The 18546-nt window shown below is 49.1% G+C and overlaps 5 protein-coding genes across 5 annotated transcripts in view; 2 read left to right on the forward strand and 3 right to left on the reverse strand.

Annotated features, from left to right (window-relative positions):
* Positions 1 to 4988: 4988 nt before the first annotated feature.
* On the reverse strand, positions 4989 to 5942 carry ETH_00001660 (lipid phosphate phosphohydrolase 3, putative; the record flags this gene model as incomplete). The annotated part of the gene is made up of 1 exon (XM_013377537.1): positions 4989 to 5942. One exon carries the CDS (start codon positions 5940 to 5942, stop codon positions 4989 to 4991), a length of 954 nt encoding a protein of 317 aa, XP_013232991.1.
* A 2610-nt stretch (positions 5943 to 8552) lies between these two features.
* ETH_00001665 (prohibitin, putative) lies at positions 8553 to 10882 on the reverse strand (the record flags this gene model as incomplete). Its single annotated transcript, XM_013377538.1, has 3 exons — positions 8553 to 8858; positions 9282 to 9703; positions 10795 to 10882. 3 exons carry the CDS (start codon positions 10880 to 10882, stop codon positions 8553 to 8555), a joined length of 816 nt encoding a protein of 271 aa, XP_013232992.1.
* Positions 10883 to 14369: 3487 nt separating this feature from the next.
* On the forward strand, positions 14370 to 15017 carry ETH_00001670 (uncharacterized protein; the record flags this gene model as incomplete). The annotated part of the gene is made up of 1 exon (XM_013377539.1): positions 14370 to 15017. One exon carries the CDS (start codon positions 14370 to 14372, stop codon positions 15015 to 15017), a length of 648 nt encoding a protein of 215 aa, XP_013232993.1.
* Positions 15018 to 16089: 1072 nt separating this feature from the next.
* Positions 16090 to 16695, reverse strand: ETH_00001675 (uncharacterized protein; the record flags this gene model as incomplete). Its single annotated transcript, XM_013377540.1, has 3 exons — positions 16090 to 16131; positions 16185 to 16325; positions 16408 to 16695. 3 exons carry the CDS (start codon positions 16693 to 16695, stop codon positions 16090 to 16092), a joined length of 471 nt encoding a protein of 156 aa, XP_013232994.1.
* Positions 16696 to 17953: 1258 nt separating this feature from the next.
* The window catches only part of ETH_00001680 (SET domain containing protein, putative), a gene marked incomplete at both ends in the record, with an annotated part of 3249 nt that continues 2656 nt past the window's right edge, over positions 17954 to 18546 (forward strand). The window contains one exon of the mRNA XM_013377541.1: positions 17954 to 18434. Coding sequence (XP_013232995.1) covers positions 17954 to 18434 — 481 coding nt within the window. The remainder of the gene's footprint in view (positions 18435 to 18546) is intronic.

Genomic DNA, 18546 nt, shown 5'->3' on the forward strand with positions numbered 1-18546 from the left:
TAAAAGCCGCGGCCTGGGTTTTTTTCTTAAAAGTTTCGGGTTTTTTTGGGGGGGGGGGGGTCTGCACTCTTCACTGGGGAAATGGCGTTGCAGCCAAATTTATAGCTAAGCAGAACAGTTGCACAAATACGTTTGCCTTTGCTGCCGCAGCAAAAGGCCCTCAGAGTGTCTGCGCTGCGGGGGGGGCCCCCTTGAGGTTCTGGGGGCCCCCATCATTCTCTGGCACGCACAGGTGGTCGCTTGAGAAGTGCCCTTTTGCGCAGTTTAATGCAGTTTTTGCTCGTTTTTATGCCTTTTTTCGCATTTAATTCAAATTTGTGGGGCCGGGCATTTCATTGAGAGACTCTGGCGGCTCGAAAGCGGGCCGAAGTGGCAGTGGGGCCAAAGTGGCACTGAAGCTTCTCGCCATCGCCAGGAGGGCTAAAGCAGCTGCAGCAACGGGGGCCCCCGCCTAGGCGTGGCTGCAAATATTTGAGGTTCAGCTGCGAGTTCTCAGAGCTTTATCTAGAAGGGACTTCGGCATTCTTTTGTCCCTTAAATATCCTCAATTCTGTCTGTGGGGCCCCCAAAAGCAGCAAAAAGGAAATCTGCTGCAACACGCAGCACTGCCGCTGCAGCAGGAGCTCCCCAGCTTCTGCAGCGAACCCCCTTTTTGGGGCTGCTGGTGGCTGCTCTGGTTTTCTTTGGCCTGAGGGCCCCGAAGAGGGTCTAGTTCAGTTTATTTTCAGCTTTGAGGCTTTGGAGGTTTAGGAGGCTCCGCTGGAGGCCCCTGAGCATCAGAAGAATGGTGGATATTTTTGCCTTTTTGTGAGGGTTCTGTGAAGTTCATTGCGGCTTCATTGCGCTACAGATTCCCACAGAAGGCCTCGCAGATAGATTTTTCGCAGTTCACAATAGATGTAATAGATGAGCACTTGCACATATTCGTTGGACTCTGTAGCTTTGCCAGCAGCCCCAGACGAAATAATATTGAATGGGAAGCAGTCTTGGGATTATAGATAAACGCGCTTCATTTAGGTTCGTTTGCATGCAAGATAGAAGTGATCAAGGTCGTTTTAGCTGCACATGCTGCACACTACGCAGCTTGTGATATAATACACTTATTCTCCACTGCTATAGAGCTTTATTGCACAAAAGTTTGACCGAATTCTTCTTGTTATTCGCGTAAAAGGCACTCCGAGTCGAGTGATAAACGCCTCATTAGGACACTCTCAAAAACAAAGTGCCACGAGTGTAGGGATTCATAGCATACAAGGCCAGCGCCTTTAGTCAGAGAGCGGCCCCATAAAAACCAGAAATAAATTTCATATTATTTATTTAGAAAGAAATGAAATAAGGGCTACTTTTAAATTGTGAGTGTCCGGCATCCAGAAGTGGTGGCGAGAAAAGCCGGTAATGACCCTCACGGACGAAGTATATTTCCATTTTTTAGCGCAATTCGCAATTTTATTTCATAAAATTTTTTTAAATAAAGTGAGAAGGGAACACGAGGCCGTCAGCCCCACGGTTGTCGAAGAGCGGCATGTCGCCTCGGCCGCTGCCAACCGCCTCTAAAGCCTGGGGCATTTGCATGCATTTAGCTTGGATGCAAAAAGAATAAAAGTTGTGTGCAAGCGTATATTCTCAAAATACTTTTTTTGGAGAGAACGTTTCTCCACGGCTTCACATTCTTTCCAGCACGCATGCCTTGGTATCCAGCGCTGCGGACTTCTTTGTCTTCAAGTTTCTGCCTCGCGCATGTACCCCCCAATATCTGAGCACAGAAATAACTATCAGAGAACAGCGTGTCTAATGTTTAATAATTTTCCTAGTTTGGTGTGGCAGCAGCAAGCAGGAGAGTGCAGTTCGCCTCCTTTTGCGTTTTCTAATTCCTCCGGAATTCCAGTTGCTCCTTTAACTGGCTCTTCTACTTTTACTTATCTATTTTGAGTTTCTGGGCTGCCGGTCGCTCCAGAGGTTACGTATTCCCTTCAGGAGAAGAAGATGTCCACTATCAGGAATTTTAATACAATTGCTCTTAATTTTTTACTCTACTAGTTGTGCTCTTTGAATAACATTACTTCTTGATTAAAGGACCTGCATCCTTCGGGGGTCAGTTTCGTGCAGAGCTCAATCATGTGCATGGAAATCCTATTTAATTTTGGTCACTTTTGTAGGTCTAACTCCGCGATTTGCATGATTCATAAATGAGTTTTTGCGTTGCAAGGTTTTAAATATTGAATTTTCGAGCATAGACCATAGGGAAGTACTCCACATGAAGCTTTTGAGTTTTAGTGGGTTGTGTTTCGAGTTTTGAAGAGTTGGACCTAGCTGAGTTCGGCTCTAATTCAGCGCTTTTGCATCAGGCGCTAATTTGCACTACGTCTAGCATAAGCCCAAGAGCCCTCTTGGGTAGCTCACTTTTAAATGTGCAATTTATTTTCTCATCATGTCTTTATATATTTCCTTAAATACTGAGTAGTGCGATTTCTGCCTAAGGTGCATCTACTGAAGTGGCCCATTTCGAGTATTAGGCTGGTCAGGCACGTCAGGATTCCCAAATGCCGCATTGTGCAGATGAAGCCTACCAAGCCTGGTCGATTATATATCGGCTACATCTTTGTGTCAAAAGCATTAAAAAAGGGGCCACAGTGTCGGGATATATTTAAACCAACAGCCCAACCAGCGCAGAAGTAGCTTCCTGTAGTGGGAAATATTGCAACTTCTTCCAGAAATTGCCTTCAAGATTATATTATTCAGAATATGTTGGTTGAAGCACTAGCCAGAAATAGCCAACAAGCACAGAGGCTTAGTCCTTGGGTGATAACTCCTGTTATATTCTGCAATGAGGCGCAGGGCTGAGTGCGGGCAAAAGGCGCTGTGGCTGCAGTGCGCCTCCCTCCCATGCAGCGAAGAACTATGCGGGGAAAAGGCTGTGCCCTTCGAAAAGCTACCTGCACTGAAGGTACTTGAGTTCTTTTAATGCTAGAATGTGTTTCTAGTGAAATGCGATACGCATGAGCCTATGTTGCCACAATGGAATGACGCGTAGTAGCCAAGGTGGGCTTGACTCACAATATGACCAGCCGTATGACCGTAAAAGCCCTTATCCTCAGGAGTCTATTAACCCCCCCCCGAGGGAAAACCGTTACGTAATCTAACTGTTAGGCTAATAGGCAGAGTAACGACAATGGCCAGCTGCCTCTGAAGGCCTGGAGCGCCTGAGAAGGTGGATCGGCGGTGCATCACCGAAATGAGGGAAAGTTATTCACAGCTCCTGCGTGTCTCTTATCCTGAGCCCATAGTGAGTGCTTTTCGCTGCCAGCTGCGGAAGCCGTAAGCCCTTTCTTTTCGATGCTTCCTGCACTTCCGAAGATACGACTTTTATGTTTAAGCGTGCGTCTTACATCGGGGAGTTCGCCCGTACTGAATCTTGCACCCTTCTCCTTAAACGCAATAGAGGAAGCCACAGTCCTTCTTCCTCTCTAACAACCACTGGAAAATCTTTTGTACTTAGCAAAGAAAGTTCGTTTTAGCCCGATAAAAAGAAAAGATACAGGCGCCATGTCGGAGCGCTTCTTTTACAGTGAGGCATGCCTGGCTTCCCTTGCGGGAGCCCAGAAAAGCTGCTTTTCGCTGCCAGCTGCGCAATGGCTCTTCCCTATACGAGCAAACATCAATTACAATAAATATTTTCCAAAATGCGTGTATGATAAGGAATAAGAAAAAGCATAGAGTACCTGGGTGACTGTTTCACGCAGTACAGGTAAAACTTTTGAGATATGGCAGATGTTGCCCAAAAGTGTGGGAGCAAAACGTCCTATACAACCTGGTAATAGTATGAAGGCTCTTTTGACCGAATTGACTAATACCTTCACGTCAGGCGGAAGACTCAGACGAGCAATTCAAGTTACTTAACGCAGAGGGTCACTGGGCTGAAGGAGATGAGCCTCTACAGGTGCCCGCAGCCGATGAACTGTGCCGAAACGGAATAAAGCCAGACAATAATCAGAGTCCAATTCCCATTGAGTCAAACCTTATTCCTAGCAGAGTTGAATACAGACTATCTGTACAGCCGCTTTCGGGAAATACGGGAAGGCCCGAATGGGCTGGCCCAATCAAACTTGTGTTTGCTTGTTCTGGGGATAAACAGCAATCGTCTACAAGTCTACAAAAGCGCAGACTTGCTACCCCAAATGCCGGAACACTACATCATTGCGAAAGTGCTAAAAAATTGATTTGGTTGTCCCCTAGAACGAGACTCACCTAAACGTTATTCACCATACCTCTTTGTCTGCTTAATGGCCCATCGAAAATTTGGAACTACTTGAAAACCAACTAGTCTCTCTGTGCTCCTCTATATTGCAGCAGTTTGCTTCGAAATCAACTGATCAATTTGCGTGCTCCTCTAGATCGCGGCATCTCCCGCTTTTCTTCTGCTTCCAAATTATTTATCTCTCACGTAGTCAGTTAGCAACGACACGTGCCGATAAGTTCGGGATACAACGAAAAATTAAGAGTGGCCCCCGAACCGTGGCTGTCGGGAATGGAACCTCAGTGAGAGTATCAGCTCAGCCTTCGAAGGAAAAAGGATGTCAAGTACCTTACAAAGGCTTTAGAGCTAGAACACTTTTTAAAGGCACCGGAGCTTGTCAAACGTGCCTGTCAGCCGAGCGTGGATCGCTCGTTACCTTACTTCAAACTCAAAAAGACGCACACAGCGAGTATCGTTTCAGACAAAGTCAAAATCCACCTTCAGTGTGAGCTGGGGCACTAGCCCTTGCCAGCCGTTAGTGCCCAAAGGGCGCAACTTCCCAAAGGCCATCCTTGCGAAAATTCACCAGCGATAGACCAGTTCCCTCTCCCTAGCTGTTCTAGTAGTTTTCTTCGTACTTTGCCCCAGCCATCTCCTGAAGTACCAAGCTGGAGCTCTTTGCACATAAGACTGAGTTCTCCCTATTCCCCCATTTCAGTCTCTCTTCTCCGCAGAAGTCTTTGGTGGAGCTGCGCTACATGTGCGGCAGTTGAGGCAGCCTGCTGACGTAGAGGGCAGAGTAGAATGCTATTAGTGTCCCCACAATAAGGCCTGTGAGGACGTCTCCTGGGTGGTGGAAGAAGTCCATAACACGAGAAAGCGCGATAAAGAGGCAAAGAATGAGAAGGGCCCCTTGAATGAAAGGCCGCAAAGCAGCCGCTGTGTCCACTAGCCAGTCTGCCCTGCTGTTGCTCCTCAGTCGTTGCCTGAAAGTCGCCATGAGAGGGCCAGCGGAGGCTTTCGAGAGGCGGCACTGAAGGTAAATGATGGTGTAAAGCATAGCGCAGCTCGAATTGCTGCTGTGGGCCGAGAAGAAGCTGAGGCGAGCCTCCTTTATTGCTGCTTGATCTGCCCCACGGCACTCGTACTGATCCACGTATAAGTCGCCCGTGGAGTCCGAGCACTTCAGAGAGCCCCAGTTTGGCTGGCAAACGGCAAGGAAGTGCGGGCGTAGCCTGCCTATGCAGAGCTTCGCAACATTTGCCAGGGAGAAGTTCAAGAGGATCCCAAACGCGAAGCCACCACACACCACGTACATGTTGCCAACTATCCTAGGTAGAGAGCAGCACTTCAGTTCAATAGATGCAAGGGAATTTTTTTCAACGACAAACGTATTCAGCAACTCAATGGCAACAAAGATGACGATGGGAATGCCAATCACGAGCGCCGTCGCCACAGAAGCTGGGACTGTCTCCGCCTTAAGGGGATAGCGGATAGTTGTGTCATTGCAGTAAAAGCCCCTTACTGGCGGGTCAGCTACCAGCCCCCAAATCACAAAAGCCCCCAATAATGCGACACAGACAAGGTGCACAGACAATCTGACTGTCGCGCTCTTGGCAGATAAGGGACGGCAGCCCTCATCATCCCACAGCGAGCGGCGCCGGCCAATTCCTGCTGAGTCCGCAGACCCAGCCGTTGCCAGCTGCATTTTGAAAAGTCTCTTTCAGGCTTGCATGCGGCGCCCGCGGCGGCGGGCTTGAAGCGAGTGACAGGGGCTTTTCACTCGAGAAGGAAGCGAGCAGCCCGGGCTAAAAATAAGTTCTTTTGAATCAAACAAAAGGGAAGGCACAAGAGGGCTGGGAAAACCAGGACAGGCACGGCGGAGAGTGTCCCAACTACCAGTCAATGAGCCGGCTTCTCTTAAGCCCGCGGCAGGCTCCCTGGGGAGGGGCCGTCACAGCGCCATTTCTGCCACGCAAAATGCGTGACAGAGGATCTGAAACAACAGTCTGGCTAATGCGTGGAAAATTTCAGTGAGAGAAAAGGAGAAGGCGGCCGCCGACAGGTAAGAGCGGCCACTCACTGCCGCCGGAAGGGGGAGCGAGGAAGTTCCATGCAAAACTGGGCGGAACTCTCCTGAAATAAGCTCCCCCGAAAACTTAAATGAGAAATACTGAAGAAATTTAGCAAAGAAGTCCTCAGCAGCACCGGGAGAAGCTCAAAAAGGCACCCTGGCCCGGTGGCATTTACAGCGCATGCAGCCCCGAACCCTTTCAACCAGTCTCGCTATTGCTTATCGGGCTGTCGCATTTCCTTTTTATTTTTAAAAATACATATTTTTTGTTAAAAAGACGAATGAAATGCAGAATATATCACATATAAGCAGGGAAGCTGGTGTGCGGAACAAGCGCACACACAGCGACGCAGCTGGTTGCTGCGGGAACAACAGCCTGGAGAGTATCGCCTCGAGACTGCAGGAACTCTCACTTAATTCCGAGACAAAGGTTTTGAATTTCGTTTTCAAAATTTTATTTGAACAATTAGAAATCTGTTCCGACAAAAACGTTGGCGATTTTCGGTTCTCCGCGTCTCTGACTTCTTGGCTACCTCCCCAGCGGCTTCGGCGGTGGCGCCGTCAGTTCCAAGATATAGTCATGAAAACTGGCGACAAAGTCCAGTGGAAATTAATGAAAACAATTTTAAAATAAAATTAAACGAAAGAAAGTCATATTTAATCACATTAAATGGCTGAGCTGTTCGTATTAGAGTTCAGGAGCCTGGGCTTGCTGAAGAGCTTCCTAACGATGTTCCACATTACGAGGCTGCGACTCCTCTGTTTCTCTTCTCTCAAGTCAAAACAAACTGCAAATATTTTTCTTTACTAAACAGGTGATATGGAACACAGAGCTCCCCACTATATTTGCGAGCCACGCCAGGCCAGTTCTGTTGGCAGTTCACTTTCACAGAGCTCCCCGAAGATGTTTCTTTCTTAACAACTTTGGCCTCAAAATGAATGCACTGGCAAAAGGGGCAAAGAAATTTCAACTTGGAATTTAAAATTTTTGCTGCGCAACTCAAGAAACTAATTAGCAGCAGAGGGAAGTGCATTGGAAATGCTTTTAGTTCAGAACGCATTCTTTTTTCTTTTTCTTTCAAGCGTTCCCTGGGACAAAAAAGCTGCAGAGCTCTGTTCTTCTGTCTGTTTAGTAATTATAATTTGTGAATAACAAAAGTCCTTCTAAAGGCCAACAAGCATGCAAATGAACTTCTTTAGAACCTCTTGTCGCAGGCCAAAGCCACTCATCACTTGCCCCTTTCTTGTAGCAATTTGCTACAGCTACAGCTGCTAGTTTCCTTTCAAAATGGATAAAATGTGATAATATGAACGCCCCGATAACACCGAAAGCGAAGGGCCAATCAAGCAAGTGTACGTACAGCTAGCCCGCCCGTGCATGCAAACAGAAGGTCTTGAGGGGCAAATGCACTTCTGTTTAAGTTTTTTTGACCACAATTTAGGATGAAGAGAATAGAAAAAGGAGGAATTTAAAGGTGAAGTGCCTCTGCAGGCCTTCAAAGTGGTACTAAAGACAAACAGCCGGAGAAAAAGACAAAAAGAAGAAACTGGAAGACAAGAGGAAAAGGCCGCAGCTCGGGGCAGAGCCAAGAGCCAGCCCAAGACAGAAAAAGGAAATAAACTTGCAACTCGAAACGAAAGAACAAAAAGGATGAAAACAAACGCCCCTCTCTGAGTTTAGCCCGCGTTGAGTCACAACTTAGGTACATTTTATCTATATTTTACTTATAATTTTGATATATTTTATAAACATGACTCTCTATATTCCTATATCTTGAATAAAAATTGGAGTCGCCGCTCCGCTACACAGGCTCCTGCCCTCTAGGGCCAAATGACTCCAGGGTTTAGGGTTTTGGGGTTTGGGGTTAACTCTCCCAGTTCCTTTTTCTTTTCAGTTTTGTGGCTAACGTTTGGCCTTTTCTGAGTCTAAGTGGATTTTACTAAGTCTTTTTTAGGGGCAAAAAGAGCAGCTAAAGGCGCATCTTTTGAAACGGAGAGGAATGCACTTAAAGTGAGTTGCAGCACTTGTTTTCGGCAAAGTTGAAATAAAAAAGAAAGCAAAGTGAGAAAGAAAGAAAGCGAAAGAAAATGCGCATGCAGCACTAAAGTGCTCGCGTGCGCCTTTGCTGGAACTGCCCAGCTGTGGGCGGCGGGAACTCTTTAACTAGTCTTCTGGCCAGTTGTTTCGAAACATTTGGCAGCAGATGTTTGCAATTTTGAGAATTAAAAAGCCAGAAACGCAATTTAAGGCTGAGACAGCAACATGTTGACCCCCTGGGGCAAGTAGGTGACGTTTTTGGACTTCGCCAAAACATCCGCTATTTCCCGCGCTGCGTCCAGCCGCCGCACTTCAATAAGCCCCCCACCGTGTTCTTTAATGGCCCGAGATATCAGCGAAGCTGCTTCGGCTTCGCCCTCAGCGCGAATCACTGCAGCTTTCTTTTCCTGTTCGGTCATCGCCACCACAAACTTCACCCGCTCGCTCTCCTGCTGCGCCACCTGCTTCTCCTCAATCGCCCTCGAGAACTCTTTCCCGTAACTCAGGTGGGTCTGCATGCAAATAAGAACAAACTAACGAAATGGAATTGCAAATTTTGCGAAAGAATTGCAAATATTGCACAAGTTCATGCTCGTCTCTATGTTCCCTTGGCTGCGCTCAGGGCGCGCCTCTCTACGAAAACTCTGGTGGGTTTCGAGGCAAAAGCCAAACGCTGTTAAAATAAACACGAAACGACTACATAAAAAGAAAATAAGAAAAATTAGAAAACGAGCAGTGAATACACGCAAACTGACACAAGTTCAAGTCCAGCTGAGATTCCCAGCTAAACGGGACAGTCATAAATTATTCCAAAGACAAGCTCCAACAGCTTCCGGGAGACAAGCCAGTCAATAAATTCAGAAAAATTCAGCGAAGTAAAGACAGCAGCAAAAAGGGTCATATAAGCGCGGCGTCTCTGCGGGATTTTCGCTTACAATGGCGACATCGTCGAGTTCAATGTCGAAATTTTTGGCCCTGTGGGTGATCTGCTCGCGAATGTCCTGGGAAACGCGGTCCCTCTGAGTCAGCAGGCTCTCTGCGTCGTAGCGAGCAACAACAGCCTTGAGTACTTCGTTGCCTATTGAAGGCAAAACGCGTTCTGCAAACTCCGGGCCCAGCGTCTGGTGCAGCACCGGCAGCCGCGCCTCGTTGGGCCGGTACAGCAGCCGCAGAGAAAGCGAAACCATTTGCAAGTCCCGAGTCCCCGTCGTCGTAGTAATTACTTTCGGCTGAGTCCGAATGTCGTAAATGTAAGGCACTTGCAGCCACGGCACAAACATGTGCAGACCCTCTCCCACCGGCCGCGGGGAAACCCCGCCAAAACGGTTGAACATGATGCAGCGCTGGCCGCCGTCAACTGAAAAATAACAGAAATGACCCAAAAATAATCCGAAAATAATTAAAAAACAATTCAAACACAATTTAAAAGCAATTCAAAAACAGTTTAAAATAAACAAAAATGTAACTCGATAGGCTAAGGAATCATATGCACGCGCGCGCAAAACTTGAACTGAGGAAGTGGCGAACCCAAAACGCAAAAACGGAAACTGAATCTGCAACGGAGGGACTCAGTTCAATAAATAAGCAGTTTTATGTCTTTTTTAAAGACGCAAATAGACATTTATGCATGAATAAAGGCATTTAAATGCTTATATCCATGATCAGCCATGCACACAGCCTCGAACAAGTCGCAATTGCGTGTAGAGGAACATTCGTGCACAGTAATTGCACCAATGCAAATGCAAATTAGTGCAATTATAAATTCTTAATCGCATGGAGTCACATTTGAAAGGTATCCAATGTGGTTTAGACCACCGAGGCAGTGCAGAGGATTACAAGAGAGTTGCAACTGAGAACCACAACATGCACTTGGCTGCAAGTCTTCATCTGAAATATGAGCAGCTGCATCGCTAAATAGAAAAAGAAGTTTTTACATTCCTTCTCGCATGCAAGAATGTCCAAGGCGGGGGGGAATGTTGGGTTAAGAGGCATGAAATAGACGAAGACAACAGAGAACAAACAGATCCAACAAATATCCGCAAAGGCGAAGCCACAGCAGCAGCAAAAGCCTCCAGCTAATTTGCTGCTGCAGCCTGGCCTGCTGCGGGCTGGTGATCAGCAGCAAACAGGCAAGTGTAGTAAGTCTGCACATCTCCAGCACCTGCATGCCGCATGCTGCAACCCCCGCGAACGCGTTCAAAAATGTTGTCTAGGTGGAACTAGAAAACTATTTTGTGTCATAAAATTAATTGAGAATAAACCATTGTTACCAAAGTGACAGAGAGGCGTTAGGAAGGCATAAACGAAAGGGCCTTTTCACTCTGTTCCCGTCTACGCAGTCACGCTGGGGGACTAGGGAGCCCTTTGTGTATTTCAGAGTTTCATAATGCCATTATAAATGCGAAATAAGAATGCAGAATGGAATGTTATTAATTAGTTCTGACTCACCATCGTAAAGGCAAGACTTGGCGAAGAGGCCTGAGACCCCTACGGCGACGCCTAGGCGGCCGAGGTTAGTGAGCACCCGTTCAGTCATTTCGAGGAAACTTCTGTCTTAATAAGACCAAAATAATACAATTTAAACTGGAAAAAAACCTCGACAAGCTTATTCGAAACAACGACTTCCACACATACTCGTGGGGAAGCCAACAGCAGCCGCATGCAAATTAAGCTCTGACAGATGAAAGGAACACATCGGAACACACGATAAATGCAGAGACATCGAAGTGGAATACCATTATTACTTTATAAATAGTGGTTTGGGATTATATCTGACACTTACTATGCAACTGAGTGGTGGAAACCTACGTAAGCAGCATGCGCCGTGCACAACCCGGGGCAAGGACACATTTTCAGATCTAGAGTACTTCGCCTTCACTGAAAAAAGCCTTATAACAATTAAATATGATAAGTTGGTTACACTAGTCTGTTTTTAATGCTATTATAAGCGGCGTGGAGAGGCCTCTCGAGGTAAACACCAGGGGACCTGGCGCAGCTAATGCTAGGACAGAAAAAGCTCTTTCGAAGCTTCTTACTTAAAGGACCAAATTCAGAAGCTCTTCTCTTGAAACTTTAAAATAAAATATCTGTCTCAGGAGTTCCTCAAGGCGAGGATAGTGAAAAACTAAAAATGCGGCTCCGCCGCATTTTCAGTTTTTCGGCAAAGTACTGCCTAGGTGGAGTTGATCCATCGAAAAGGCTCATATAACTCACTCTAAACTCTTTCAAATGCCAGAGTGGCCCTAAAGTATCTATTTAATTCCCTTATGTCTCGCCCAATTGTGGCTTCTTGGATTTACTTGGAGAGGATTCGGAGGGAAAAGCTAACAAAAGAAGAAGCCCCTCAATAGCCTTTTTCTTGCTGTTGCACCGGCGGGCCTGGGGCGCTGTGGGTTTTGCTTATGCATGCGGCACTTAGCCGTAGTTGTCTAAAGACCTTTTAGTTTTGTTTTCAAATATCTGTTGGCTTTCTGAATGCCCATTGAACTTTCAGGCATTTGTTGAGGAGCAGCTGAGCCCGGAGCAGCAGCAGCAGCAGCAGCTGCTGCTGCTGCTGCTGCAGCAGCGCCAGAGCGGTTCGGCTCGGACAGCCGCTGGTTCTAGGAATGGGAGCGTTCAGGCAGCGGCGTTTCTTCAAGGATGCCTCGGAGCCACCTGTAGAATCTTTTTACTCTGCAAATAATGCAAAAAGGGATTTTTTCTGATGAATAATGAATTAAAATGCTATTTTGCTCTTAAAGAGACCAATGTAGGACCAGCAGCTGCCACAAACTTTCCACCCAGTAACTAACTAGGCCACCATTCTGGGGCTATTCACAATCTGCCTCTTTTACTGGCCACTAGCCCAGTCCTTGGCCACTTCTTAAGGGCTTTTTATATGTCGAAAAAGACTGCAGAGGGCACGCAAAGAGCTGCAATTATAGCCGCAGTGAGAGTCACTGAGAGAACTTCGCTGTGGACAAGTGGGAAAGAAAGACAAGTTGCGAGACCCGCACGGAAAGCACTTCCTTCTGGAAAGAAAAAAGTCTTTTTTGAAAAGAAAGAAGTCTTTCTGAAGGAAATAAGTATTTTCTGAAAATACAGAACTCTTTCCCTGAAAGAAAAAGTCTGAGAAGAAAGGAGTCCTTTTCAAAACAAACCTATCTGAATCTGGAGCTCCTTGCATGCATCAAAGCTCTGCTGAGGCCAGAAGGGAAACAGAAAGAACTGAAGCGGCGGGCATTCAACTTCGAGCCGGCTGCAGCGCGGGGGAACAGATAGTGGGAAGACGCGGAAGAATTCAATTGAATCAACTAATGAATTACTCAATTTTAATTTAATTTGCAAAATAACAAACTGATCATGGAGTTTGCTTGCGTGTGGATCGCAGCGTAATGGAGGCAGCGGGGGGTTTCTGCAAAGGCGTTTGGGGGCTCCGGGCTCTTGGCTTCCAGCCCTTAGTCAAAAGGCTTTAGTACAGAGTCACATTCAATTTAAAAGCTGCAGAAAATAGGGGAAGAGCCAGGCCCCTGCTGCTGCTGCTGCTGCTGCAGCTGCGGGGGCTTTCTGCGGAGCCCCTGGGGAGGCAGCGAGAGGTGCTGCTGAGAGGCAAAAGCAAAAGGATAAAGGAAAATTGGACCTCAAAGCAGCAGAGAACTTAGGGGAAAAGAATAAAACAGACTTGTGCTGCTTCTTGCCTGGCTTCGAGCATTTTCGTCCCCTCGGCGTTTCCTGTGCATGCAGAAGCACTGGAGTGGAGGCAGCCTTGACTGTATCTGCCCACGCACACTTTTGCAGCTGCTTTCTTGTGTTTACGGGATTTATATTTAGAAACTGTTTTTGTAATAGACACTGAGGAGAGTGCAGGTGCTGATGCTGCAGCAAAGACGGATGATTCTCAAGGCAGCAGCAGATAAGCTCTGGACCCATCAGATCTCTAAACGCTGATGGACTTGCCGGAATTTTGCCGGCAGAGCCTCTGTTTCAGTGTCTTTTAACGACTTCTACCAGTACACCATACTGCTTTACTGCTACTGCAGCTACAAACTCGGTGTTTTTGAGGATAGTTTTGGCAGTAGACCCTGAGGAAACAGCAGGTGCTGCTGCTGCAACAAAGACAGACGATCCTGAAGGTTACAGCAGATAGGCTCTCCACCCAAAGACTAGCAGTATAAGACTCTTTCTATTGTTGCTGAATAGTGCAGCAGTGTGACTGCAGAATGGTCTGTCTGGTGGCTCTGGCGCTGTAGTTGAATGGCGCCTGTGCTCCATTCGAGCTGAAGGAAAGGATGTCTTTGCGGCTTCCTTAATTTTAAAAATCCACTAAAAAAGCCATTTTAAGGGATTTTTTCAATGAGGGAGAGGGAACACAAGCTTAAAGGGCAGAGGTCAAGAAAAGCACTGTCCCACATGATGGCTCGCAGCGGCCGCGCAGCCATAGGGTGGAGTATAAACAAGAAAGAAACCTTAAATTAAACAAGCAACAAATATTTTAATGCATCTTTTGGGCGTTTTGAAGCTGCTTTCACTTTCCGGAGGTTCGTTACAAGCGACGACAATCGGAACGGAGCATGTGAGCGCCTGCAGCCGCAGCTCCGTTAGCCTTTTCAGTATATGAGCTTATTGGAGTTACCTAAGCCAAAAACACTTTATAATTATCTTCAGTAAACTTAATTTGGGCCAAATTTGCCTTTTGGGGTCATGAATCTTGCGTGAGACTCTCAGTGATTGCTGCTAGTAGTTCCAGCAGTCGTCGGCGCCGCCAAGAGAAGGTGAACTTGAGTGGGCGCCATCCTTGCGCCTTTTCCCATGAAATTTTCCCGATTTTGGGTCTAATTTTGAATTTAGTTTTTAAACTCCGCCTAATTCCGCGGCCTGCTGATGCTGGCCTTGGGTCCTGCGGCGGCGACGCGACAGGTGGCCGGGGCGTCGTGCAGTGCAGTCCCGAGTCGGGCTTTGCTTCCATTTCGAGTGTCTCTGCTGGTTTTTTTGCGTTTTTAAGCCTCAGAAGGCGTTTTTAGTGTTGAATTGTGCCGCGGCGGAGGATGAACGTGGGCATGCGCATTTTCGGAGCTCAATTTGGCATTTATTCGCTGAAAAACTACATTCCCATAATGGCCGCAGTGGTGGTGGCCGCAGTGGTGGGGGAAATCGCCCACAGCGCGCGGCTGAAGAGGCGGCAGCTCGAGCAGGCGCAGCGGCTGGCCCGCATGCGGCGGCTGGTGCGGCGGCAGCGCCGCAAGAGAGATTTGGCTCTAATGGAGGCCCAGAAGCAGCAAAGAAAGGCCATAGAAAGCAAGTGGGCAGCTTCCCCCGTCTACGCCTACCTGGAGGCCCCAGAAACTTTCGAATCTTGGCAGCTTTCCGGGCCCCGGAGGGGCCCCCAGGGCCCCCGCCCCAGGCTCCGGGGGCCCCCCGAATACCGCAAACAGCCCAGCCAGGGGGCCCCCTCAGAGGCGGAGGAGCAGCTCTCTGAGGGGTTCCAGCCGCCGCCCAACGAGCAGCAGCAGCAGCAGAAGCAGCAGCAGCAAAAGCAGCAAAAGCAGCAGCAGCAGGAGCACAGCCAAGAGGAGGATGGTGAACCAGCAGCAGAACTGCAGCAGCAACAAGAAGCAGCAAAAACTGAACAGCCCAGCGAAACCCACCAAAACAACTTCCCGAGTTCAAGCGAACGAACAAGTGAAGTAGACTAAAGCAGCACCTGCAGCAGCAGCAGCAGCAGTAGCAGCAGCACCAGCACCAGCAGCAGCAGCAGTTCTAATGGCCGGCCAAGTGTAGATACACCGCGCGGAATAGAGTCAGAAGAACAGTCAGGTGAAGTTGAGAAACAAAACTAACAGCAGAAAGAAAGACAAATGAAATTAAAACTTCAAGATGAAGTTTGCGGAGATTCAAACAACTGAGAAGTTGAATGAGAAGTGATGGCTGCTGCGTCAAATAGAGAAGCAGCAAATAAAATTGTTTTCTCTTTTAATAAAAATCAATTTTTTAAATAAATTAAATTTAAAAAAAGAAGCAGCAGCAAACAAGAAATTCATCTCATGCCTGCAGCCAAAAGCTGCAGGCGGATGGCCTCGCGTTCTGCTTCCAGCTGCAAGCTGCGTATTTGTTTTCCTTCGTTTGCTGAATCATTTAATTTAATTTAATTTGATTTAATTTATGTTATTTGTTTTATTTCATTTTACTTCATTATTTTGAACTGTTATCCTTTTCTATGAGTAAAGAGAGCCCAGTGCTCGTCAAGCAGCCACGTGCGCTGTTGCTGCTGGCTGCGTTGCTGCGAGCGCCATACTGCTCCTGCACTTTGCTGCAACAGCAGCAGCAGCAGCAGCAGCAGCTGCTGCTGCTGCTCGAAGGTGCAGCAGCTCGGGTGCACTTTCACTCGACGAACTGCCTGAGGTTAAGGGGCCCTGTGCAGCTTTAGTTGAAACGAAAGCAGCTTCGTTTGCGTCTGCTTGCTGCCTCACCTTCTACTGCTGGAGGCGGTGCTGCTGCTGCTGCTGCTGCTGCTGCTGCGCTAGTCTCCGTCTGCATGCATTTGAAAATTTGTTGACGATTAAAAGCTGGAGGGACTAAGGAGCTGCGCAGGGCGTCACCAGTGGCTTTGCTGGGTGACCAGTGGTTACCTCCGAAGGGCTCGGCGGCAGCTGCAGCAGCCGCAGGGCAGCAAAGCGAGGCTTCTGTGTTCCGTTTTGCTGCAGCTGCAGCGCCGAAGAGTCTCAGGGGTTTCTGGCGTTTAAAAGGACTTGTTAGTTCTCACGAAGCTCATTTCTGCTGCTGCTGTTGCTGCTGCTGCTGCTCCACGTGCTGCAGCAAACAAATTGAACCTGCTGCAGCAAAAGCCCTGCGGCTCGTCCTACCTTCCTTGGGAACCCAAATGGGAGAGCCTTGAGCAGCCCAAGTCGAAGAGATCTTTTGCCTCTGTCTTTCCTCCTCAGCCATTTCGCCTGCAGCTCTTTTTGCATTTCAGCAGCTCTTTTGCAGCACTTGGGGCTCACCCTCTAGCGCAGCCACCTGCGAGTTTGCAAATTAAAAAGAAAAAAAGAAAAGATGCATGCAAGAAACTCCACGCCGCTGGCTTACTTGAGCCTTTATTTCGTGCCGCAGATCTATCAACAAACTATTCAGCTGCGATTTGCTGAAACGCAAACTCCGCGCCGGCTGCACCTTCAAAGCAATGTTCGGAGGAGAGCTCATCAGGTTCGCTAGGTAAGTTGCGTATTGCTGGCTCCCAGCAGCAGCCTGCTGCTGCTGCTGCTGCTGCTCTTTTGCAGCTTCACGCAGCGCTAGTCTGGCGCTTTCAGCCGCGCTATTTGAAGCTCCAGGCCCTAAAAAGCCGAAGACAGAGGCTAAGACGAACCATTTGAACATTGTTTTCCCCAGATCGCGTCAAAAAGTCTCACAGGTAGAAACACTGTGACAAAAGGAAGCACTGTTCAACGGAGCTGAGCATACACCTGAGACCTGGCTTCTCTTGCGAGCCAAGTTCGCTCGCGCTTTCCACACGGCGCTGGAGGCGGAGCCTCCCCATCCCTTAAGACTAAGAAGGTACTATAAAAGGCAAATAAATAGCTGGCAAAACAACAAACTAATTTATTCTGCTCAGCAAGCATCTCGTTTGAATTCAGTGGCGGGCGCTTCCTACAAAAGCTCCGCAGCGGATGAAGCGGTTGCGTAAGAGAAGGGTTGCGAGATCCCAGCAGCCTTCAGGGCCTCACGCGAAGGTGGTGAGTTCCAAGTATCCAAAACAAACTATTAAAAAAAAATATTTCAATATTCCACTTGTTTACCGTGCGGATACCCTGCGCAACCCGCACTGGGCCGACAGTCCATCACTGAACCACTCTCCCTTCCCTCCGAACAACTTGCACTGTTTCTGGGGAGATCCTCGACATGTGCAGTTCCGGACAATTGTAAAGGTAATTTTGAATCAGAGAAGGTCTTTTTAAAAAGAAAATTAGCCAGAAGGCGTTGCTGCTGCTGCGAATTCTCCGTGCAGCGCTCACTGGAACGCGGACTGGTCTCTGTGGTTGTGGGGGGGTTGGGGCTTGGGGCAGGCGCTTGCTGGTGGGGCCTGTGTGTACGATCGCTCGCGAGAAGGCTTTTAGATTTAATTTGGCGTTTTTTGTTTCTCTAGCTGCTTAAAAGATTGCAACTTTCGAGCAGCAAGACGGGACTGCAGCGGGGGGCCCTCTGTACGGGGTTTCTGCTGCCTCTTCCTCGCCCCGAGTCCCCGCCCCGCGGCACTTGTGCACTTCCCTGTCTTTTTCTTCCTTGGCTCTCCTCCACCCCCCCAGCTTTTGTTTTTGAGCCCCAAATGTGCATCTTGGGGGCCCCCCAGTACCGCTTCTGCTGCTGCGCACCAAATCTGGGGGCCCCCCGAAATCGATGCCTCGCTAGCCGCGCGCCTGCAGCGCCTGGGGGCCCCCCTGCTGCCTCAGTGGCCTCTTAGGCGCATCTGGAGCTTCTTGGAGAGGCATCCGGCCTTCAGGCGGGCTCGCTGGCCTGCTGCTGCGGTGCTGCAGCGCTGCTGCTGCGCTGCTGCAGCGCTGCTGCTGCGCTGCAGCACGGGCGGCCCGCCGCGCCGTTTCTATGCCCCGCGTCTGCCGCGGTCCCCAGGCTCTGTAGAATGGTGGGGCTGGCTGCTGTGCTGGAGCAGAAGCCGCAGCAGCAGCAGCAGCAGCCTGGGGTAGCGGCTCCGGGGGCTCTGCATGCGGCGGAGGGCCTCGGCGTCTCTGCTGCTGCTGCTGCTGCTGCAACCCCGCTAGCTGCTGCTGCGGCAGCAGAGGCGCGGAGCCGCAGAGCCGCGGAAGCCCTCCCGCCCGCCCGCAGGCGCACCCTCCGGCTGCTGCAGCAGCAGCTGCTGCTGCAGCTGGCAGCAAGCAGCAAAGGCACAGACATTGACCCCCGCCGCCGCCCCCCCCACGCTGCTACTCCAGAGAGCATTCTAGCCCGCTGGCTGGCAGCAGATCCCAGGCGTTTGCGCAGCGGGTTGCAGAGTTTGGGGCTGCATGCAGCAGCGGCTGCTGCAGCAGCGGGCAGTGCTGCAGCAGCAGGCAGTGCTGCGGCCGCAGGCGGCGCTGCAGCAGCACTTCGGGCGCAGCGGCTGGGTCCGCTTGCTGCTGCTGCGCCCCCCAACAGGGGAAAGGGCGTCGCGTCTCCTGAGGAGGAGGCGGCGGCCTCTAAAGGGAACTCAGCAGCAGCAGCAGCAGCAGCAGCAGC

Source organism: Eimeria tenella, genomic scaffold, assembly GCF_000499545.2.
Source record: "Eimeria tenella Houghton genomic scaffold, Eth_scaff55, whole genome shotgun sequence".
In the NCBI taxonomy this organism is placed as follows: Eukaryota; Apicomplexa; class Conoidasida; order Eucoccidiorida; family Eimeriidae; genus Eimeria; species Eimeria tenella.